The 24,407-nt window shown below is 40.3% G+C and overlaps 3 protein-coding genes and 2 non-coding genes across 5 annotated transcripts in view; 2 read left to right on the top strand and 3 right to left on the bottom strand.

Moving 5' to 3' along the window:
- Cmklr2 (chemerin chemokine-like receptor 2) overlaps positions 1-3,613 on the top strand; it is a 56,000-nt gene extending 52,387 nt beyond the window's left edge. The window contains exon 3 of the mRNA XM_048344195.1: positions 2,244-3,613. Within this exon, the coding sequence (XP_048200152.1) occupies positions 2,273-3,334 (1,062 nt within the window). The 5' untranslated portion in view covers positions 2,244-2,272 and the 3' untranslated portion in view covers positions 3,335-3,613. The remainder of the gene's footprint in view (positions 1-2,243) is intronic.
- Positions 3,614-5,975: 2,362 nt separating this feature from the next.
- On the bottom strand, positions 5,976-9,453 carry Eef1b2 (eukaryotic translation elongation factor 1 beta 2). Its single transcript, XM_048344896.1, has 6 exons — positions 9,066-9,453; positions 8,468-8,590; positions 7,445-7,571; positions 6,858-6,924; positions 6,395-6,520; positions 5,976-6,291 (listed from the first exon to the last, which is right to left on the bottom strand). The coding sequence occupies exons 1-6, from the start codon at positions 9,143-9,145 to the stop codon at positions 6,137-6,139; spliced, it is 678 nt and encodes a 225-aa protein (XP_048200853.1). The 5' UTR covers positions 9,146-9,453; the 3' UTR covers positions 5,976-6,136.
- LOC125350939 lies at positions 6,616-6,750 on the bottom strand. Its single transcript, XR_007210847.1, has one exon. It is a non-coding gene; the product is annotated as a small nucleolar RNA SNORA41 (small nucleolar RNA).
- Positions 7,007-7,087, bottom strand: LOC125350932. The gene has a single exon (XR_007210841.1). It is a non-coding gene; the product is annotated as a small nucleolar RNA SNORD51 (small nucleolar RNA).
- A 201-nt stretch (positions 9,454-9,654) lies between the features above and the next one.
- Positions 9,655-24,407, top strand: part of Ndufs1 (NADH:ubiquinone oxidoreductase core subunit S1) — a 33,194-nt gene continuing 18,441 nt past the window's right edge. The window contains exons 1-12 of the mRNA XM_048344895.1: positions 9,655-9,811; positions 12,189-12,253; positions 12,873-12,970; positions 14,812-14,919; positions 15,891-15,967; positions 16,788-16,869; positions 16,959-17,089; positions 17,774-17,959; positions 19,014-19,148; positions 21,186-21,300; positions 22,596-22,741; positions 23,161-23,289. Coding sequence (XP_048200852.1) covers positions 12,193-12,253; positions 12,873-12,970; positions 14,812-14,919; positions 15,891-15,967; positions 16,788-16,869; positions 16,959-17,089; positions 17,774-17,959; positions 19,014-19,148; positions 21,186-21,300; positions 22,596-22,741; positions 23,161-23,289 — 1,268 coding nt within the window. The 5' untranslated portion in view covers positions 9,655-9,811; positions 12,189-12,192. The remainder of the gene's footprint in view (positions 9,812-12,188; positions 12,254-12,872; positions 12,971-14,811; positions 14,920-15,890; positions 15,968-16,787; positions 16,870-16,958; positions 17,090-17,773; positions 17,960-19,013; positions 19,149-21,185; positions 21,301-22,595; positions 22,742-23,160; positions 23,290-24,407) is intronic.

The raw sequence follows: 24,407 nt of genomic DNA on the forward strand, positions 1-24,407 counted from the left end.
ACAAAAATGGTTTCCTCTAGATAAGAAAGAGATTTGAAAGGTAAGGATGGTCTTCAATTACCACAGAATATTGAAACCAGTCACTGTGATGGCTCAAGTTAGAAAGGATTTGGGATGTTAGAAGCGAGGAAGACAATGCCCAGAAAGTTTGAGTATGTAGCAAATGGTATGAGTATGTCTTAAAATTGGAGCTTATGAGTGAAGTTGGTATGTAATCAAGTTAGCTATAATATAAATAGGGTCAGGATTGGTGCATTAATGTGAAACTATTCTCTATGTTTATCTGTATCTGTGAGGTTAAGGGACTTGTGTGATGTTATCTAAATATAAACCAGAAAGATCTCCTCATGTAAATGTCTGTAACTACTTGAATCCTGAGCCACATTATTATGTAGAGATAGGAGCAAGTATTTCCATTTTTTTCCATAACTTAGGTTGATAATATAACTTAAGAGGAAGCTGAGAAGAGACAGTCTTACTGCAAAACGACTGAGGATTCGATTTATTGTTCCTAAAACAAGGAGGATTCTGTATGGCTTTAAGAGAAACATGTTGCTTTTACACCAACAACTCTGGTGTGATCAAGGACAGTCTAGCTAGCTATAGTACAAAAAAGAATAAGAGAGAGACAAGAATTAGTAGAGTCTTTTTAATTGGTCCCCCGGGTTAACAACCTTGCTCTCTGTCCTGGCTAGACCCAAAGTCCTATTACTTGTAGCATTATTAGTTGGGCCTTGTGTTATTAATGCCATTACACAGTGTGTTAAAAATAGGATCCAGGCTGTAAAACTTATGGTACTGTGAACAAACTACAACCCGGTATACAGTGCTGAAGTTGACTCAGACTAAAGATTTAATCTGGCAAAAAGAAAAGGGCAGAGTGAAATGAAGCATGAGCATGGATTCCTAAGTTGCCCTAGGACTGGGGTGCCTAGAGTTTTACTGTCTAAAATAAGTAGTTCTTAAACCTGCACCATTTTCACCTATCCTAGTCACACCTTGCTTTCAAGGAATTTTGTAATTATAACTCCTGTAAACACCGGGCAGGCTAAAATGGCCCACCTGACTTATCACTAAATTGCCTTGTGGGAATCTGCCTCCCCCAAAGAGTGATAGACTGCAGCTGCAAAACAAAGGGAGAAAAACAGATGACCATACCTGTTCATTGTTAAGATAGAGCTAACAGTGACCTTGTGGCTTCTGTAAAGTGCTTGCTGGCTCACTTGCTTTAAACATTAACTACTAAATTCTGCTCCTGTGAATCAGCTTGCTTGCCTTTATAAACCCCTTGCTACTGAGATTCGGGGCTACTCACTCCAGAGCTGAGTTAGCCTGGGCCAGTCATTTTACTCAATAAATGAACCTTGGTTTGAAACAAAGCTTGTTCTGGTTGCTTTTCTGGGGCCTCCCCATTTCAGGCCATGCTGCAGTTTGCACTCAGGGCCTTGAGCTTGATAGACTGGTGCTCTATCTCATAAGCCAAGCTTCCATCTCAGCTTTTTGCTGGTTATTTTGGAGATGGAGTGTCACAGACCTTTCTGCCTATGCTGTCCTCAAACTGCAGTCCTCTGTATCTCAGCCTTCAGTGAAGTTAATGTTACAAGTAAGGTACTGATGCCAGAGGATTTTTTTTTCTTTCAGATTTGATTTGAACTCAGAGCCTCATGCTTGTTAAGCAGGCTACTCCACCAGCTCCAAGTAAAACAAAACAAAACAACAAAAAAAATTAAGATTCCTCTGGTGGAATTCTAGCCACTCAGGAGATCTTGGGTGCAAAGCCAGCTTGGGCAGGAAAAGTCCAAGAGAGTCTTATCTCCAAATAACCATGAAAAAAACTGGAAGTGGAGCTGTGGTTCAAGTGGTAGAGCATCAGCCTTGGGCAAAATAGCTGGGGGGAGATGCTGGGAATATGGCCTAGTGGTAGAGTGTTTGCCTCATACACATGAAGCCTTGGGTTCTATTTCTCAGCACCACATATATAGAAAAAGCCACAAGTGATGCTGTGGCTCAAGTGATACAGTGCTAGCCTTGAGGAAAAACAAGCCAGGGACAGTGCTCAGGTACTGAGTTTAAGACCCAGGTCTGGCAAAAAAAAAAAAAGCTAGGGAACAGATCCCAGGCCCTGAGTTCATGCTTCAGTACATATATATGTGTGTGCACCATAACTTGTTCAAAGATAAAATACTTTTTAATGTTTTTGTTCTCTTTTGTTGAACTTTTTTCCTTTTCAATTTTGCTTCTAGAGATTTCCTATTTCTCTACCTCTCAAGTCATGGAAGATCTAGAAGCATTTGAAGAGTATGAGTACTATCCCGATTACGTGGACTATCCCTTCCCAGAGCCAGATTTGGAGGAGAAAGTCTACCTGGGCGCTGTTCAATGGGTCTCCCTGGTGTTGTGTGGCTTAGCATTTGTTCTGGGAATTCCAGGAAATGCCATGGTCATTTGGCTCACAGGATTCAAGTGGAAGAAGACAGTTACCACGCTCTGGTTCCTCAATCTGGCCATTGCAGACTTCGTATTTGTTCTCTTCCTGCCCCTGTACATTTCCTATGTAGCCATGAATTTCCATTGGCCCTTTGGCATTTGGTTGTGCAAGGCCAATTCCTTCATTGCCCAGCTGAATATGCTTTCTAGTGTTTTTTTCCTGACAGCCATCAACCTGGACCGCTACATTCATTTAATCCATCCTGCTTTGTCTCAACGGTACCGAACCTTGAAGAACTGCTTGGTTGTTATTATATTAATCTGGCTTTTAGCCTCTCTAATTAGTGGTCCTGCCCTGTATTTCCGGGACACAGTGGAGGTCAATAATAGCACTCTTTGCTATAATAAATTCCATGAGCATGACACTAATCTCACCTTGATGAGACACCATGTTCTCACCTGGATGAAATTTATTGTTGGCTACCTCTTCCCTTTGCTAACGATGAGCGTTTGTTACCTATGTCTCATCTGCAAAGTGAAGAAGCGAAGCATCTTGATGTCCAGTATGCATTTCTGGACAATCCTAGCTGTAGTCATGGCTTTTTTGATTTGCTGGACTCCTTATCACCTTTTCAGCATTTTGGAGCTCACCATTCATCACAATAGCTACTTCTACCCCCTGCTGCAGGCTGGACTCCCCCTCTCCACTGGTCTGGCATTCCTCCATAGTTGCTTGAACCCCATCCTTTATGTCCTAATTAGTAAAAAGTTCCAAGCCCGCTTCAGGGCCTCTGTTGCTGAGATGCTAAAGCATAAGCTGTGGGAAGTCAGCTGTTCTGGCACAGTCAGTGAACAGCTCAGGAACTCTGAAGCCAAGGCTCTGCCTCTCTTGGAAACAGCCCAGTAACTTACTACTTTTCCAAAAATATCAATGTAACGTTTTCATGTGGGTCTCTTGGCAAGTGCTTCCAGATTAAATTTAGTACTAAGATTTAGAACTGACCGAGTTTTTGGTTTTGGTCGGTTTATTGCCTTCCTATTTTTTTTTGCGCTTGAAAGATCTTCATTTTATTTTTCCCTGCGCAGCTAAACGATGTCTTTCCAGCTGCCCTCTGCTGGCTCTTGTAATAATGACAACCCCAACATTTCTACAATTTTAGGCTGCATATGTTCAGCTAAATAGTGCCTAGCAAAGATTGTATTTAATAGTATATGCATCTGATTAGATAAATCCTTTTTATAACATAAAATTTATCAAAATGGATTAATCACTGTTGCAGCAATTTTGAGTTTTCTTTGTGTTTGTTTTCTCATTTGATATTGCCTTTTCAATTGCACATACATATATACATACATACCTACATACATATTTTTTTTCTCTTTTTGAGATAGTCTCATTTTGTAGCTTAGGTTGGCCTTAAAATAGTGATACTTAGGCCTCAGCCTTCCTCATAACTGGAATTACATACACCCTATTCCTGGTTAACCATCAAAAAAAATTTTTTTATGCCAGTCCTGGGGCTTGAACTCAGCTTGGGCACTTCCCTGGCCTTCTTTTGGCTCAAGGCTAGTCTCTACCACTTGAACCACAGCACCACTTTTAGCTTTTTCTGTTCATGTGGTACTGAGGAATCAAACCCAGGGCTTCATGTTATTAGGCAAGCACTCTACCAATAAGCCATACTCCCAGCCCAAGTTTTAAAGCTCTAAATTCATTCTGCAAAACAAAACAAAACATACAATTTCAAAAGTGTTAAAGTGTATTTGCTTAAAAATTTCATTTTGCTTAACTGTACTTATTGTGTGTGTATGTGTGGGCACGCGCAGCTACTAGGGCTTGAATCTTGGCTCACAGGGGAAATTTGACCACAGGAGCCATACCTTCAATTCTGGCTTTTCACTGGTTAATTGGAGATGAGTCTGTTTGCCGGGGCTGAGTAGCTAACATTATAGGGGTAAGCCATCAGTACCCGGATATAGTGAATTCCCAATATATGTATATTCAACCTATGCATACATTTATGAATTAGTTGGTTATATTTGAACTTCTAGTTAACTGCTGAATAATCTGCCCACAGATCTAGTTGCTTAAAACAATAATTTACTAATACACACTAAATGGATGACAGAAAAGCAAAACAAGCTCTGTTGAGATGGGTATCAGCAGGAAGGGAGCAGTGAATTAAGTTGAAGTACTTTATTTGCATATATGAAAATAGAACAATGAAGCCTGATGAAATTGTTTTAAGAGGCTACATGGGAGAGTGGTGGGGAGAGGTTAATAGGGTACATTGTATGCATGTGTGAAAATGTCACAATGAAGTCCCCCTTGTAGAACTAATATATGCTAATAAAGACCTTAATTAAAGCCGTACCATTTTTCACAATTCCGGACTTAGGAACTCAAACAATGGGGGGGGGGGGATTTTATCTCTGCTTCTTTGTCTGAAGCCCCAGCTGCAGTATAATGATGCAAATGGAAGAGGCCTGGGGGAGGCAGGGAAGGCTAGCTGAGCAGTTCTGGCTCTAGGCCCTTCAGAGGGTAGCCTGAGCTGAAAACCAAGGTAGAAATTTCTAATCCTTTTAAGGGCTACAAATGGCATCCTATGCCAAACGGCTTATACTGGCTAATGCAGGCCTACTAGGCTGGCTTTAGAGGAAAGATACATAGAATCCTATCTCTTGAGGTACTTGTCAGAATATTCTATCTTTAGTTCCCTATACCATTTTAAGTATTTTTGGAAAATTCTGGCTAGGTGCAAGTATATATTAGAGAATTCTAACACTAACATCCAGATAGCATATAGGCTGGCCAGTCTCAGAATGATTTCAGAGAATGCATGTACAGGCTGGGGATATGGCCTAGTGGCAAGAGTGCTTGTCTCATATGCATGAGGCCCGGGGTTCAATTCCCCAGCACCACATATACAGAAAATGGCCAGAAGTGGCGCTGTGTAGCCCAAGTGGCAGAGTGCTAGCCTTGAGCAAAAAGCCAGGGACAGTGCTCAGGCCCTGAGTCCAAGCCCCAGGAATGGCCAAAAAACAAAAACAGAGAATGCATGCTCGTAAAACACCTGGACACTAGTTTATGACTAAGACCTTTACACTACCGATTACATCTCCAGTATTCCATAGTAGCTCTCTGGCTTTCCAGAAAGAAAAAGAAGTGCTGCCCTCTGCTGGTTCCCGTAACAACCTGCAAATTTTCCACGTTTGGGTGGGGTCTGTTTGACACATTGCCTAGTTGAATGGAAACACCAGCCCCAAACTAAATTGTTAAATTAAAAAACAAAACACCCTGACTTTCAAGCTCTGTACTTTACAAAAACTAGTATACCTTAAAGGGTTGAGGATGTAACTGAAAGGTAGAGCACTTATCAGCACAAGGGTCCTTGGTTCAATCCCAGATAGCTGATACCACTATTGCACCCCAATATCTACCTTTGGATTTCCCTACCCAAATTAAATACTCCATTGCTTAAGCACTCTGAAACCTACAGTATTCTTCCCAGTATAACAACCCCAAATCATAATGCAGCACAGGTGCAGCGTGTTCACCAATTTATTGCCAATTCTGAGAAGACACCGCCCCTCCCCTTGGTTGAGTAGTTTCTGTTGCACAAAATATACACCATCCTTTATTTAACAGGCTGGAGAAGCAAGGCTTCTTTTCCAAACTTTTATTTAAATGCAATGATCCGGGGCGATTTTAGATCTTGTTAAAAGCAGCCACATCCATGGACTGCACATAGTCCTCAAAAGCAGTGATTTGTTCCTCCAGCATGTCTGTTCCTACTTTATCATCTTCCACCACACATTGTATCTGAAGCTTCTTAATTCCATATCCCACTGGAACCAGTTTAGCTAAAAAGAGGATTAAGAAAAACATCAGAAAAGCCTTGATGTGCAAAGGTTGAAAATGTACGCAAATTAAATTCTCGTTTCAAAATACAAAGGCTAAACTCACAGGAGCCCCAAACCAAGCCATCTGCTTGAATGCTTCGGACACACTCCTCTAATTTTGCCATATCTGTCTCATCATCCCAGGGTTTCACATCTAGTAAGATGGAAGACTTGGCAACAAGCGCAGGTTCTAGAAGAATAAAAACAGCATTATTTAAATAGTAAAATTTCCCCCCACCATAATCCAAAATGAATGGATCTTCAAACAAAATTTGAGAATTTATCTTATGTCTGTCACACTGTGAGCCCTCTTTCTGTTTGGCTAAGAAAGAGGTGTGTAACTGTGTAACAGTTTCTTTCCCACAGAGGAATGCCACAACTGTTATAATTAAGAACAGCTGCAGACCAGTAGCTGTGGAAATTATATAAAAACAAAACTTCATAGGTTTGGCCTATTAACAAAAATGTTTAAAAAAGATTATTCAATTATGAAATGAATGCAAGTTAGTAATTGTCAAATGACCTACTTTTGGCTTTCTTTGACTCGTACTGTGCAAGCCGTTCTTCCCTTAGTTTCTTTGCTTCTTCACTTTCCTGTGTAGAAAGAATAATAGACTTAGTCAATGCTGGCTTTTTTTTTTTGCTCACTGCTGGCAATAGAACCACAAAAAATGACCAGCTTTATCAGAAAAAAAGCAAATCCATCACGAGGCTCAGCCGAAAGATGGTGATTTGATTTTATTCATCATGTAACCAGTGAGAATATTTTTTTCTTTTTTTTTTTTGCCAGTCCTGGGGCTTGGACTCAGGGCCTGAGCACTGTCCCTGGCTTCTTTTTTGCTCAAGGCTAGCACTCTGCCACTTGAGCCACAGCGCCACTTCTGGCCATTTTCTGTATATGTGGTGCTGGGGAATTGAACCCAGGGCCTCATGTATAAGAGGCAAGCACTCTTGCCACTAGGCCATATCCCCAGCCCCACCAGTGAGAATTTTTTAAAAGGCAGAGATGATCAAGTGAAGCCAGGGTTCAAATCCAAATAATATGGCTAACACCTATGCTTATGCACAAAGATAAACTGCCTCTCCACTTACTTCCTTGGTTAAAGATACATACCTCCTCATCATCAGACCCAAAGAGGTCAATGTCATCATCGTCTTTACTCTCCACAGCTCCACTTCCAGTTGTGTCTTCCACATTGGCAGGGCCATACTTGCCCAAAGATTTCTTCACTCCTGGCAGGCTTAAAAAAATTATTTTAAATGACTTACAGGTTGGTGTAACATCTTTTGCTGGACAATCAATGAGAACTTCACTATACTTGGTTCCTCTTGTACTAGTAATTAATACCCTGTAACAATCCCAGGTAAGTAATTTCACCCAACAAACACTGGGTAGCAGAGAGACATTACAATCAATGCTCACTACAACTAACTCTTTCAGTATCAACATTTCTGTTTGAGAGATCTCATTAAGTATGCTCAATTCCAGTCTTAGTGAGCACTCTCCCAAATTTCCACCCTTGTTGGCAGTTTCAGAAGAATGGTCAAGGAGTGAAATGAATAATCCACCTTCTCACTTCATGCCTCCCCTCCCCACCAGCAGGGAGGGAGCATATTGGCAAGGCAGTATGGGGAAAAGCTGAACTGCTGTTGTCCATGTTCTATCTGTTCTGTGAAAAAAGGGAAGACTTCAGTCTACTGACTGTTAGGTTTTTAAAGAAGGTAACCGGTAAAGGAGAACGCCACAAGGTATTCAGGCAGGAAAAAAAGTTTATTACCGAACTGCTGGCCTGTGGCCAAGATGATCCATGGAGAGAGAGACCCCCACCCAGCCCTGCTTTATTTAGGGCAGGGGCAAGGGGTGTGGCCAGGTGGATTAGGATGTGAACTCAGGGAAAGGGGAGGTAACTGCCTCCAGGTCTGCTGGTTACCCAGGTAACTGGGTGGAGACTTAATGAGGTGGGGGCATCTGCATGTAGCCCTCAGGGAGAGGACCTAACATTGACCTTTTAGGATCACAGAGAAATTTACAATATCCTAATAAGGCTCAAAATAATGTGGGTACAATCTTGTGGGTGAAAATCCTGACCAAGCTTAGAAAGTTCACTTTTTCAAATGAGTATAAAGATGCTTTTACCTGCCCTTTTCCTTTTCATAGGATTTGATATGATTATACCAACGTAGCGCATGACACAAGTCGGCAGGCGGTGGGCCAGAGACTGCTTCAAATACTGCCACATCTGCTTGTGATGGCACATACCTGCAGATGACACAAGAACAATTACATACCCCCTTGAAAGAAAAGGCAAACACCAGCAAGCACACCTCGACGCCTCCTACACTCGCCATATTAATTAATGGGACCACACCCATTCATTACCAGGCTGCCTGTGCTTTCTTAAACGTATTTAATGAGAAGCTGCTTGAGATCAGAGGCCCTCTCTCTGGGTCGAGAGGCTTCTGTGGAGGAACGGCTGTCCCTCAGGAGACCTCCAAGGTTGCCATCTCTCACCTGTAAAAGCTCTCTTAGCTACAGGTTACACTGGCTAACTAGGTAAAGACGCGGCCAGGCCCGAGGTGACCCGGGAAATGGGAAAGAAAGTGCAGCTGAACCCCTCCCCACCCCCGTTCCCCAAGTCTCCCAGGCCCGGCCTTCTTTTCCAGGGCGCCGGCCGAGCCTGCGCCACGTGGCCCCGTCCACCCGGCCCGCGCTGGCAGCCGCCCCGTCCGCTCACCCCTCGATGTAACTCTTGTCCGCCAGGTAATCATTCAGCACCTGGAGGCCCGCGGGGCTCTTGAGATCTCCGAAACCCATGGCCGCGGCCGTATCCGGGAGCTGTGTAGCAGCGAAGGGAAAGAGCGAAAGAAGCCCGCGCCCGGCGTGAAGACCAGAGAGGGAAAAAAAAGGGTCCAAACCGGCCGGAAAATTCCTTATATAGAGACGGAGGCGTTGCCCTCGCCGCGCCAGCGGGAGGTTAAAGGTCAAGGAGCGTCACTACTTCCTTCGAGGCAAAATTGGGGGTTCGGAACTCAGTGATGCGCACAGAAGCCGTCCGCAGCACTTTCCGTGCATCCAGAATTAAATGAATAAAAAGCGGCATGCCTTTAAACAAACAAAAGCCCCCACCCACCCCCAATTCGTATCTCTGGGATTCCGAAAAAGTTAAAGGGTCCCGCCCCCTCGAAGTGCCGGAGATGACCGAAGACGCTCGGTCGCCCGGGCTCAGCCGCTTCCGGCGGAACTGCAGGTCCTAGACTTCCTCCTCGCCGGCAACACCCACCCACTCTCCCTCGGACGGACGGAAGTCGGCGTATTGTCGAATCTACAGTTTCTAGTCCCTCTTGGCTTTCCGTCCCGCCGGTCTCCGGCTGACGGAAATCAGCCGAGACCGCCATATTGAAGCAGCGGCCGGGTCTTAGAGAGGGGTCAGTGTGAACCCGAAGCGTCTGCAGAGGCCCCCTCGACTCCTCCGGGGAGAAGGTGAGGTCGTATTTCAGCGGGAAGGTTGAGGTGTTTCGGCCTTGGGGTTTTATTTCTTGACCTGGACTGTTTTCTTTGGAGCCGGCGCGACTCATTTCCCCCACTTGTCCTTGACTGGGCCCCGCCTCCTCCGGGCCACCTCAGCCGGGAGTGCCGGCCGGGGAGGGTCCCTCACCTGGGGTCCTGGCCTCAGGGAGCGGAAAGGAAGGGGGCCCCAGTGCAGGCTCCTTCCTCTCCGTGTAGGGGAAAGCGGGCTACTCCCCCTGCGAGGAGAAGGCACTGCCATCCCCTCTTGTCTTGCACATCGAGCACTTTCTCCGAATGTCCACCTGCTGTACCTGGAACAGAACACCGTCTCGTTGATACAGCTCTAGCAATCTCCCAGATCTCACACTTGGTCCCTTTTGTTTATTTCATCGACCAGAAAAAAAAAAGACATTTGAAAAGTTAAAGTTTGCCCAAAGTTCACACTGCGAATCATATTCGTATGCCCTAAGGTCATGCACCAAACATAACTGTTCACCACGAATTCAGAGTATTAAAAAGATGAGACGTCGGGTTCTGATGAACATGCACCAAGTTTCCTTTCTCCCTATGTTCTTTTTTTTTTCTTTTACTGATTTGTGTATCGTTATAAGGCTGCAAGGGCACCTGCCACCTTTTAATTCCAGGAATTCATTTAGCAGTTAGTTATTGAGCAGGTGCTAGAGTATGAAAGTAATTACATAAAGAAGGATAAAACGGAGTGGGAGGTAGGAAAATTTTAAGTTGTCTGTTGAAGAAAGGGTAAGTAAAGGTTTGAAGGACAGGGAGGTGCCTGGAAAACCTTTCAGCCTGAGAGACTACTGGGAGAAGGACAGCAAGGTGCCAAGAGAAAAACCTTTCAGCCTGTCTGAGTAACTACTGGGAGGAGGACTGGTGTGGAAACTGTGGAAGGGAGAAAACTTGATTAGAGGCTATTGAAATAGTCCAGGCAGGAGGTGATGGTGACTTGGACTTGGGTGGTATCCATTTATTTCAAGGTAATACATTTGAGGGAAAGGAGTGAATGGATGCTGGATAAATGGTGTAGAACGTGGGTTAGCATACTTCAAGTGTGGAAAAGTGTCAAATCTAGTTTTACAAGTGATTGGTTATTAACATTTTCCCATCTAATAAAGGTACAGTTGTTCTCCATGTCTGGAAGTGTCTCATCCTTAGATTCACAATGAATTTCAGATAAAAAATACTATGGAAAAAAATTTAGAAAGTTCCAAAAAGCAGAACCTAAGTTGACCACACACCAAGCACAAAGCTGAACACAGTAGGGTGAAATGTACACCTACTATATATACATAGTATACATATGTATGTATATATATATATATATATACGTATTCTCTCTTCAGAAGACCTTTAAGCGTTGTTCACCTCCAATCATATTAATCTTGTTCACATATTCTAATTAGGACTCTGATGGGACAGCTGTAAGTTGCAAATCTTTTTTTTTTTTCCCAGTCCTGGGGCTTGAACTCAGATCTTAAGCATTGTCTTTTTGCTCCTGGCTAGTGCTCTACCACTTGAGCCACAGTGCCACTTCTGGCCTTTTCTGCTATGGATAATGAGGAATGGAACCCAGGGATTCATGTATGCTAGGCCAGCACTCTACCACTAAGCCACATTCCCAGCCTCAAATCTATTTTTTTATGTTGGGGCTATGTAATTCCATTTGATATTGGCATTGGCTAAAGGGAACACTACTTCTATGTTGTATTAGAGACAGGAAATTTAAAGTTTTAATTTTGTCTAAAATGATGATTGATTTCTTAATTTAGGGATGCTTTGTTTTGAACCTCAGGGCCTTATATATGCTAGACAAGCTATCTACCACTGAGCAGTAACCTCAACCTATTGATTGTTGATTTTGAATCTCTTTGTACCTTCAGGAATTCAGCTATTTTATTATATAACACCAGTTTTTAGTAGTTGTTTTTTGTGAGACAAGTGCTAACTATATTCCCCAGGTTGACTTAAAACTCAAAATCTTTTTGCTCAAACTTCAGAGTACTAGGATTATAATCATGTGCCAACTGTATCATAGTGTTTTTAAGGTTTTCATTATTTCTTAGGATTATAAAACTGCCCAATCCATTGCATTAACATTACGCACTGCTTCTTAGCTGATGATATAGCACAGGTTAATGTCTCAGACTGAGTATTTGCAACTACTGAATTTGAGGGAAAACATTAGGATTTGGGAATGTTCAATGACAATGTATATGAAGTATTATAAAACTCCATGTTACTAAACAACCCCAAAACAGAAATCTACCAAAAAGTTTATAATAAGGTGGAGATTTTCCTACAATAATTTGACTCTTCTTTGTTTTATTTTTAGCAATATGTTAAGGATACCTGTTAGAAGGGCCTTAACAGGCCTTTCCAATTCTCCGAAAGGATATGGTGAGTTTGTCTTTTAATATTAATGAGCAATATACTTTATCTTTGTAAATTTATGTGTCTATGGGATATTTCTTCACAAATTCTAAACCTGTAATAAGTTATCAAAATAATTTTCAAAATAAAACTTAACCTTAGTTACAAAAATCAGTGTAGATGTGTATGTCAATACCAATGATTATTTTGTTTTGAAAAGTGGTATTAAAAGTCTCAGGTTAAACTACTTTTATTATCAGTCCCCTCCACACACACCGCCCCCCCATCCTGGGGCTTGGCCTGAGCACTATCCTTGGCTTTTTTTTTTTGCTCAAGGTTAACACACTGCCACTTCTGGCCTTTTCTATGTATGTGGTGCTGAGGAATCGAACCCAGGGCTTCATGTATGCGAGGCAAGCACTCTACCACCAAGCCGTATTCCCTACCCTATTACCAGTTTTAATGACCATATTCTGTTTAATGTTTAATACTCAAGACTGAAAAAGCTTTTTTCATAATTCAGTATTTCAAACAGTTGGATCTAGAAAAGGTATAAGATGAAGAAAATTCTATATACAGTTAGTCTACTAATCTGTGCTCTAAGAAGTCAACTTTACTAATTTGTTTTGTACCTCATTATTTTTAGGGTCAGTTCGAACAACTGCAACAGCAGCAAGCAACTTGATTGAAGTGTTTGTTGATGGTCAGTCTATCATGGTAGAACCTGGAACTACTGTCCTTCAAGTAAGCACACGTTTTAATTATTCTTGTGAATGTATGTTTTCTTTTCTGATTTTTTTAAGAACACAGATTTATTTCCTTTATACCTTTTAGTAAACTTCAAAATTATATGAAAATAGTTTGACTTTCAGTCTTCACATTTCGAAATGATCAATCTTTTATATACCATGGAACTTTCTTTGGTTTTATTTCTATCTTCCAAGTGATACCCATTAAGAAATTTGAAATTACCATAAATAAATTGCTAGTTGCCATAGGTTAGTTTGTGAAACAGTAACAGTTTGTTTTGAACCTGTGTGGTCCTTTTCACTTTCATATACTTTTCTTAATGGCATTTCTATGAGTATGTTCTATAAGGCAGGTATATGAAAGGGAGTGTGTTCTTGAATTCATACCTTAAATATTTAATTTCTCTAGAAATAACAAATTTGGTCATGGAGAAGTGATGCTTCATTCCATCTGCAGGTTATCACAGAGCTAAATGTTGTTCATTTTAGCATTCATTTCTGGACTCTCTCCCAGGAATACACATGTAAGTACTAAATACGAAACAAAACTGTGTTCAAGGGACACTGGGAAAAGTATTTTGGCATGAATAAGAGTTGGTAGGAAGAGTTTTCAATGGTGTCTGTTGATCCCAAGGATGAAAATACACATTTATATGTGAAGAAAATGGTCAAGCATTTTATATGGAAAAAGTAACTTGCTAAAATAGATGCTTATTATGTCCAGGAATCTTCAAAATTTGGTGTTGATAAAACATGGTACAAGTGAAAGATGAGGTGACAGGATATCAAGTAATCGAGGCACAGAGGGTCTAGTCATAAAATAACTAGTTGCTAATTAAATAACTTGGTATATCCATCCACAAATTTAATAGCTACTCAGTAATTGGACTGTGACTGTAGAAGTTGATATCTGGAAAGAAGAAAAACTGAAGAAGGTAAGGAAAGAGTATGTTGTATTTTCAGAGAAGGAAGTTTTTTAAAAAACCTAAAATAATAGTAATGTGAGTGAAAACAAGATGGAGAGAATAAGTGTATAGATGAGCAGGCCTTCAGAATGATGGAAGACTGAGGAAACAATGTGTTTTTTTGTTTTTGTTGTTTTAGCTTATTTGAGGATGTAGGTTTGGAAAAACGGGCTAAATTTAAGCTGTCTATTGAATATACATATGTAAATGCCTATTTTTGTCTGAAGCTTGGAGAAGAGGACTGTAGCTGCAAGTGAAAGCCTAGATGTAATCATACAATATGTGAACAAGTTTGGGATGATGATATTTGTCTTGTCCACCTTCATGCCTGCTGCATCTGTCACATGAAAACTTAATACATTTTTGTTGACTAAATAGGTAAAACATTGGAAGCTGTAAGATTTCACAGTAAAAGCTGAGGGTTGGAGAACGAATTGGAATTTATAAATATAGTTATAGGCCAGAAGAAAGGAATTAACAGAAAAAGAGGAGTAATAATTTGTGGTGTAGGTTTAACTTACCTTATTGGGGAAAACAGAAACTGGGAAGAGATTGAGCCAGAGAGAATGTGAGTTCTAGGTGGAGTATGTCCAACCAAAGACAGAACTAGATGTTAGCCATCTAGATAGTGTGAGAAAGGAAGGGAGCCCAGAGGAAGCAAGATGGAAATCTGGGTATGTAACCACAAGATCAGAGTTTGAAGAGGAAGCCTTTGTGGACAGTGATTGAAAGCAAACATAGAAAGTAGCTCAAGAAATATTTATGGGTAAAATTAATATGATGTCCTCTTTTTTTCCCCTTCTAATTAATCAAGAACAAGGTAATATCAAGTTATTCTAGTGCAAAACCACGTTTTTCTTTCATCTTATAGGCTTGTGAGAAGGTTGGCATGCAGATCCCTCGATTCTGCTATCATGAAAGGTTATCTGTTGCTGGAAACTGCCGGATGTGCCTGGTTGAAATAGAGAAAGCTCCCAAGGTACCTGATAACTAGAATTCCACACCATACTGTAGAAGGTAGAAGACTTTAAATCTTGTAGCAAACCTTATTAATACTGCTGTAGAGGATATCATCATCCTGTTTATTTCCATCTACAAATTCAGATTTTTTTTGTGTGGGATTCATTTTAAAGGTGCATGTGCATACATGCATTGGTACTAGAGCTTGAACTCAGGCAGGGCCTCACACTTGCTTAGCTCAAGGCTGGTGTTCTACCTACTTGAGCCACACCTTTACCTCCAGTTTTTTTTCTGGTTAATTAGAGATGAGTCTCTCTCAGATTTAACTTCTTAGTCTGGCTTTGGACTATTCTTACATCTCAATTTCTTGAGAGCAGCTAGAATTATGACAGGTATGAGCTACTTTTTTTCTTCATGCCAGTCCTGGGTCTTGAACTCAGGGCCTGGATGCTGGTCCTGAGCTTCTTTTGCTCAAGGCTAGTGCACTACCACTTGAGCCACAGCTCCACTTCTGGTTTTCTGGTGGCTAATTGGAAATAAGGGCCTCATGAGGTCTTTTCAGTGCAGGCTGGTTTTGAACCATTAATATTACAGGCATGAGCCACTGGTGCCCGGCATGAGAGCTTACCCTTACAGGACCTAATTACTCAGAAATCACAATTTTTCATAGCCAAATTACCTTTCACTAGACCCCATCTTCTAAAGGTCCTGTCCTTCCACCTTTCAGTGCTATTAGATAGGAAGTTTCCAGCACATGAGCCTGTGAGGGATAGGCCATAATGAAACCGTAGCAATGTTTTATTTGTTTGTTAGAGGAAGGTGAAAGGTCAGATTGGCACATTATGATTATGGAGATGAAAAATTCTAAAAAATACTGCTTTTTAAAAGTATATATAATGTAATTGTTTTATGTAATTTAGTGTTTTGCACATTCGATTGCTTATATTTATAAATAAATACAAGTTTTTGTTTTTTCTCTTGAAATTCTAGGTTGTAGCTGCTTGTGCTATGCCAGTAATGAAGGGTTGGAATATCCTGACAAACTCAGAAAAAACTAAGAAAGCCAGGTATTTACTAATGTACATTTTACTTATTTTTTTTCTCTCCTCTTAGTATTGAGGATTGAATTCTAGGCTTTATAACATGTTTGATAGGCACTCTTATTGCTTGATCTATCCTCCTAGACCTTTTGTTTTTATTTCATGTTTGAGATAGGGCCTTTCTACCTTAGTCTAAGCTAACCTGGCACAAGTCAACAATCCTCCTGCTTTCCCCTCCAGAGCTGAAATTAAAGGACCGTGCTATTGCTCTACCACTTGAGCCACAGAGCCACTTGCAGTTTTTGAGTGGTTATTTGGATTTAGGAGTCTTAAGGGGACTTTTCTGCCCGTGCTGGCTTTGAACTGTAGTACTCAGATCTCAGCCTCCTGAGTAGCTACTAGGTTTACAGATGTGAGCTACCAGTGCCCAGCTGATGTATGTTATTATTTTTTTTTTTCAGTCTTGGGTCCTGAATTCAAGGCCTGATCCTTGTTCCTGGCTTCTTTTTGTTTAAGGCTAACACTCTGCCACTTGAGCCACAGTGCCACTTCTGGCCATTTTCTGTATGTGTGGTGCTGGGGAATTGAACCCAGGGCCTCATGTATAGGAGGCAAGCACTCTTGCTACTAGGCCATATCCCCAGCGCTCTTTATGCTTTTATAAACATTTTTACATTGTGCACTTAATCCTACTAGAATGATATATTACCATCTCTATAGCAAATATAAAACTAATAGTAATTATAATAAAGTATCTATGAACATTATCTATTTAAACAGCCCATATAGATAAGTCTTTTGGAGTGGTAACTATTTGGGTAACTATGTATTACAATTTTTCATACAGAGAAGGTGTGATGGAGTTCTTACTAGCAAATCATCCATTGGACTGTCCTATTTGTGACCAGGGAGGAGAATGTGATCTGCAGGTATCTAATAGACCTTTGTAAATCTTTTTGATTGTCTTCTTTTAATTTCATTAGCTGCATTAGATTAACTCTTTCCTAATCTTCTTAAGGACCAATCCATGATGTTTGGAAGTGATCGAAGCCGGTTTTTAGAGGGGAAACGTGCAGTAGAGGACAAGAACATTGGGCCATTGGTAAAGACCATTATGACTAGATGCATTCAGTGTACCCGGTGCATCAGGTATTTTTTCCTCTTCTGTGCTCCAGAATATTATTGTACCTACCATCTCTAAAATTTAGTGGATAATTAAACTGGAAAGAATGACAACTTTTGTTTAGTAGGAGAATGAGCTATTTTTATAGATTGGTGGGGGGTTTTTCTTGGGGGGGGGGGAAGAGGGAGGGCATATACCAAAACATAACAATTCACTTTTAGTATCAACTTTCAATTTGATTTTTTTTTTTTTTTTTTGGCCAGTCCTGGGCCTTGAACTCAGGGCCTGAGCACTGTCCCTGGCTTCTTCCCGCTCAAGGCTAGCACTCTGCCACTTGAGCCACAGCGCCGCTTCTGGCCATTTTCTGTATATGTGGTGCTGGGGAATCGAACCTAGGGCCTCGTGTATCCGAGGCAGGCACTCTTACCACTAGGCTATATCCCCAGCCCTCAATTTGATTTTTAAAATTAATAATCTACAAGCATTCGTTCTGTGATAACTTGCCAAGCTTATTCATATGAATGTACAGTTTTCTGTTTGTATATTATACTTCAAACTAAAATCAAACATTTGTTGAATTTTTTTAATTCAAGGACTGTTCTTGCCATTGAAAATAAATGTCTTTTTAGAGTTTTAAAAATCATTATCCTTATGACTAGAAAATAACTTTGCTAGACCCAACCATTTGATGATGAATTTTTGTATTATAGGTTTGCAAGTGAGATTGCAGGAGTTGATGATTTGGGAACAACAGGCAGAGGAAATGATATGCAAGTTGGAACATATGTAGAGAAGATGTTTATGTCTGAATTATCTGGGAATGTCATTGATATCTGCCCTGTGGGTGCCCTAACCTCTAAGCCATATGCCTTTACTGCCCGACCTTGGGAAACAAGGTATTTATTTTTCAATTCATGTCAGCTTATTTTTCTATTTTGACTGCTAGTCAAAGGTTCAGTGTTATTGTCTTCCTAAATTTTAATTGGTTTGATCAATAAACATTCTTTTATTTGAAGATAAATAATCCCATTAAAGGATAGGATGAACTTGTACAAATTGTAGTTTTTTGATTATGTTTAAGTATTTACCTTTTTTATACCTATTCTAAGGAGTGAAAAAGTCTTGATACTTCTTATTTATAGTTTCCTCTCTTACTGTGTATGGAGTTTCAACCATGTGAAAATATTATACTTCATTTAATCAGTGTGTGTGTGTGTGTGTGTGTGTGTGTGTGTCGGTTGTGAAGCTTGAACTTGGGTCCTGGGCACTGTTCCTGACCTCTTGTTCAAGGCCAACACTCTACCACTTTGAGCCACAGCGCCGGTTTTCTGGTGGTTAATTGGAGATGAGAGTCTCACAGACTTTCCAGCCAGCCTGGGCTGGCTTTGAACTGGGGTCCTCAGAACTCAGCCTCTTGAGTAGCTAGGCATGAGCCACCTACACCTACCTGGCTGGGGCAATTTGATTGTCAAAATAACTAATAAGCTGGGTGCTGATCACTCATGCCTGTAATCCTAGCTATTCAGGAGGCTGAGATATGAAGATCGAAGTTCAAAGCCTGCTTGGGGGAGTGGGGAGGGGGGTATCTTTGAGACATCTCCAGTTAATAACCAGAAAAGTGGAAGTGGAGCTCTGACTCAAAGTGATAGAGCACTAACCTTGAGGAGAAAAGCTCAGAGACAGCACAGCACCCAGGGCCTGAGTTCAAGCCCTGACAAAAAAATATATAGTCTCTATTTAACTAGTTGGATCCCCTTCAAATTGGCCCTTGTCAGGAACTAGTTTTAAAGGCTTTATCACATTAAGAATTTACATGATACATGTACAGTATGGAGATTTTTAGTGCTAGTTTTCTGAAATTGAGAATAAGAATTGATAGACTTTTGTTTTGATAAATCAGCTATCAGAAACTTTATTCTCACAACATGGCATATTTGTATATTTTCTCAGAAAGACAGAATCCATTGATGTAATGGATGCAGTTGGAAGTAATATTGTGGTTAGCACAAGAACTGGAGAGGTGATGAGGATTTTGCCACGAATGCATGAGGACATCAATGAAGAGTGGATCTCTGATAAAACCCGGTATTGTCTTACTGAACTTCTGTATTTGATGAGAAATAATTACATAATAATTTTTATGAATCTTAATTTGAAAATTAGTTAATGAAAATAATATTATGGAAATCTGAGGGATTTTGTATTTACTTGTTTATTTATTTTATTGGCGCCAATACTGGAGCTTGAACTCCAGGTTTTGCACTGTGGCATGACTTTTTTTTTTCCTCAAGCCATGTTTTATTAACAGATGCATATTTTCTGATGTAATTTACATACATTTACAGGCTTTACAATAATTTTGCTGTGCCTCATCTAACTCCCATGTTTTAGGGTACAGACAAATTTCACTCAAAAATCCCTAGAACTGAAATATTAGTTGGCACTGTGGCATGACTTTTTTTTTTCCTCAAGCCATGTTTTATTAACAGATGCATATTTTCTGATGTAATTTACATACATTTACAGGCTTTACAATAATTTTGCTGTGCCTCATCTAACTCCCATGTTTTAGGGTACAGACAAATTTCACTCAAAAATCCCTAGAACTGAAATATTAGTTGGTACTGTATATTTTAGGCTAATGCTCTTTGTCATGTCCTTTCTAGAAAGAGCAGTGCCACGCTACCTTTCACACATTTCCTATGAGTTGGCGTCTTTTGTGATACTGAGTATGTGCTCCTGTGCACACATGCATGGCATGACTTTCTGTTCATGGCTGGCATTCAACCCTTGAGCCATACTTCCAGCCTTGCATTATGTCTGTTAATTGGAGATAGACTTTTGTGGAGATAGACTTTTGAGACTTTTCTGTGCAGGCTGGCTTCAAACTGATGCTCTAGGTATTGGCCTCCTGAGTAGCTGGGACTAAAGGTATAAGCCACCAGCCCTGGCTAAGTCTGAGGTTTTATATACAGAATGGGAAAAAATAATTTTGAATGTATCGCTAGTTTTCCTAGTAATTTGGAGATAAATCACTTTTCTTCCACCTAGAGAATTTGAGGTGGAGTAACATGTTAAATATAGGAATTTGTACAACAAAATCTCAATAAAATAGAAGTACTCAAGTTTTATAAACAATGACTTAGCTATTCAGCTATGTGTTTGGTTTTGGGGGATATTTTTTGGTAGTTCTAGGGTTTGAACACAGGGCCTCACACTTACTAAGTAGTACTCCCATCACTTGAACTACAACTCTGCCAGACCTTTTATGTTTATTATTTTTGAGAAAGGGTCTTTATGATCTGGACTGCAGTCTACCTGATGCTTTCACCATGGTTGGGCTAACAGGTGCATGCCACTGGTACCAAGCCATTGGTTGATATGTAGTCTTTTGATCATTTTGTTTTTGTGGAGGTGTTTTGGTTTGTGTGTGTACTGTTTTTCTGGTTGTTGTTGTGATTACAAACAAAAAGTCTGATTCCCTTTATCTAACTTCTTAAGTAATTATAATTGCAAGCTTGAGCCATTGTGCCTGCTGGTTGTGATCATGTATTTTTTGTTGTAAGTTTTAAGATTATTCACTCAGGTTAGAAATTTAAGAAACTTGTTTTTTGTATGCAGGGTATTCAATCTAGGGCTCTGCTCTGGATTGCTGGTAATGCTCTTATCACTTAAGTCACACCTCCAGCTCCAAATCAGATCTTATTAGGTGGTAGTTTGGTTTTAAGAGATGTTTATAAGACAGTCTTGACTTCCTTTCCAAAAAATTGTGGAATAGTAATATCTAGAGATTTTATTCTACTTGTCACTTTAACATTTATAGATTTTATAGATTTATAAATTTTTTTAAACCTAAAAATTATAGTTGCTAGCTTGGTGCTGTTGTTTTGCACCTGTAAACCTAGCTACTCAGGAGGCTCGGCAGGAAAGGCCATAAGACTCAGAAAAAGCTGGAAATGTTACTGTGGCTCAAGTGGTAGAGTACTAATCTTTAGCAAAAAGAAAAAGCTCAGGGACAATGCCCAGGCTCTGAGTTCAAGCCCCATGACCACCACTACCAACAATGAATTATAATTGCTTCTTTAGTGAGATTCTATAAATGATGTGGTTTATTTTGTCTAGATTTGCCTATGATGGGCTGAAACGTCAGAGACTTACTGAGCCGATGGTCAGAAATGAAAAAGGACTTTTAACCCATACCTCCTGGGAGGATGCACTCTCTCGTGTAGCTGGAATGGTAAAAGTTTTAAAAATTAAAAAAGGAAAGAAGTGAAAGAGAAGGAAAGAAATATAGACTAACTAGCATGTGATTTTTAAGAAGTAGCTTTGCCATAAGTTAGTGAATGGGTTGCTTCCTTGTCTTGTATTATAAAGATTATAATTAATCTTCCAGTTGATAGTTTTTTGTTTTTGTTTTTTTTTTTTTTTGCCAGTCCTGGGCCTTGGACTCAGGGCCTGAGCACTGTCCCTGGCTTCCTTTTGCTCAAGGGTAGCACTCTGCCACTTGAGCCACAGCACCACTTCTGGCCATTTTCTGTATATGTGGTGCTGGGGAATCGAACCAAGGGCTTCATGTATACGAGGCAAGCGCTCTTGCCACTAGGCCATATCCCCAGCCCCCCAGTTGATAGTTTTTGAGAACTGTTTATCAGTTGTTATGCTACATATGGGAATATAAAGACCACTGACACAATATCTTTACCTCCCATAATGTTATATTAGAGGAAGAAACATTAAGTAGGTACCATTTGTGGGCTGATTAGAGAGAGCACATAGGAGTAGTAGACCTACCTTCTAGTTAAGAGTATCAAGATGCCTTCCAATAAGATGTTTGGTTTTTTGTTTTTAAGTAAATCCTGAGTATAAATGTGATCTTGTCAGACTAAAAGTGGAGAGAATTGGGTCATTCCCAATGGTATATGTGTGCTTAGCATGAATGAAGCCTGTGTTCCAACAAAGAAAACAGAATAGTTTTCTGGTTAGAGAAAGGCAAGGTAGACACAGAATTCAGGCCTGGAGGGGATAGTACTTCAGAAGTGGCTACATTTCAGGTAACTGTGACTCCATAGTCTTCATTCTCTAGAACTCCTTTTTCAGCTCCTTTGTTCCTAAATATGACTTCCCTCTAAGATGAGGTTATTAACTAGCTTTGCCTCACATGCATCTCTACTGCTTGCACTTTTATTTTTATTTTTATTTTATTTTATTTTATTTTGCCAGTCTTGAACTCAGGGCCTGGGCACTGTTCCTGAGCTTTTTTTTTTGCTCAAGGCTTAGCGCTCTACCACTTGAACCACAGCACCACTGGTTTTTCTGTTTATGTGGTACTGAGAAATCGAACCCAGGGCTTGGGCTTTATACATACTAGGCAAGTACTCTACCACTGAGCCACATTCCCAGCCCTGCACTTTTAGATTAGATTAAAAGTTTGTTCCTTTTTGGTACATAAAAGTGATTATTCTTTCTTTTGAGCAACTCATTGTCTGCTGACTGTATAGATTTGTTAATGATTTCCTTATCATCCATTTCTAGTTGCAGAGCTTCCAAGGCAAGGAGGTGGCAGCAATTGCAGGCGGCTTGGTGGATGCTGAATCCCTAGTAGCTCTGAAAGATATACTGAATAGAGTGGACTCTGACATCTTATGTACTGAAGAGATCTTCCCCACTGCTGGAGCTGGGTGAGAAATAAGCTATGGTACAGGCTCACATTACTCCTTTCGGTTACAATTGTGTGTAAAACACAGTGTAAAGCACATTTATGGTATTAGTGAATCAATATGTAATATAGAATATATTCGGTTACAATTGTGTGTAAAACACAGTTAGTGTAAAGCACATTTATGGTATTAGTGAATCAATATGTAATATAGAATATATTCTCCAAAATAGTCACCAATACAGTTTTACTTAAAGAACAAAATCAAACCAAGAGCTAAAGGAGAATTTAGGAGATTTAGTTAATAATAGGTATTGGAAGTCTTTTTTAATGTACACATGTTTCGTGAAATTTTGGGGGAGTGCCATGCATTTGATGATAGTATATTCCATGGATTTTCAGCTTTAAACAAAACTGATATTTTAAATATTGTATTTCTAGTACAGATTTGCGTTCCAATTACCTCCTTAATACTACAATTGCTGGTGTGGAAGAAGCAGATGTAATCCTTCTGGTTGGTACAAACCCACGGTTTGAAGCACCACTATTTAATGCTAGAATTCGAAAGAGGTTAGTAATATATAGAGAGTTTTTTTAAGTATGTGACTTGTTTCGCTTGCTATATAACAAATAATATTTTAGTTGATTACTAGTGTTAAAGTTAATTGAAAGATAGTTTTATACAGGTCTATCTGACCTTCTACCTACCACCATGCCGTCTCTTTAATTAACTTTTATTATACAATACTGGGGATTGACCCAGAGCCTCCTGCTTTCTAGTTAAATGTACTACCACTAGAGCTAAACTGCTAGTGTTTTTTGTTTTGTTTTGTTTTCAAGATAGTCTCACTAATTTTTTCCAGGTTGGCCTTGAACTAATTAACCAACCTACTTTCCTTCCTTTTTTCCTCCTTTTTTCTTTTTTTACTTCCTTCCTCACTTCCTTTCTCCCTCCCTCCCTTCCTCTTCTCTTTTTCTCCTCCTCTTCTTTCTCTCTCTAATAATGCAGGTATTTATTTTGTAATTATAGACTTAGGAACAATTGGTCTTGACTGACTCCCTCTCTCTTTCTCTCTTTCTTTTTGTGCCTGGGCTGAATTCAGGGCCTGTGTTCTGTCCCTGAGCCAGTTTTTTCAAATACATTTGAACCATGATCCTCTGGATCTGGTTCAGCCTCCTGAATGTTCAGGCCTTGGCTTTGTTTTTGGTGGGGGGGGAGGCTTGAACTCAGGGCCTGAGCACTGTCCCTAGCTCTTTTTGCTCAAGGCTAGCACTCTACCACTTCTGGCTTTTCTGTATATGTGGTGCTGAGGAATCAAACCCAGGCCTTCATGTATATGAGGCAAACACTCTACCACTAGGCCATATTCCCAGCCTCAGGCCTTGGGTTTTGTCAGCTTTGTTTTTGGAATGCCAGTACTACAGTTAGAACTCAGGGCCATATACTTGCTAGTTAGGTGCTCTATTACTGAGCCACACATCTAGTATATTCCTTTTTCCCACAGTAGTTGGAGTGACAGGCAAAATGCCACCATACTCAGCTTCTGTTGGAATGGAGATTCATGAACTTTTTTTCCCCAGTCAGGCCTGGAACCCTGATTCTTCCACTCCCAAGTAACTGATAATAAGTGCATGCCACTCTTGCCATGGGTTTGTTGAGGAGTGCTTTCCTTCCCAGCCTGGCTTCA

This window comes from Perognathus longimembris, chromosome 4 (genome assembly GCF_023159225.1).
Source record: "Perognathus longimembris pacificus isolate PPM17 chromosome 4, ASM2315922v1, whole genome shotgun sequence".
Taxonomy (NCBI): Eukaryota; Metazoa; Chordata; class Mammalia; order Rodentia; family Heteromyidae; genus Perognathus; species Perognathus longimembris.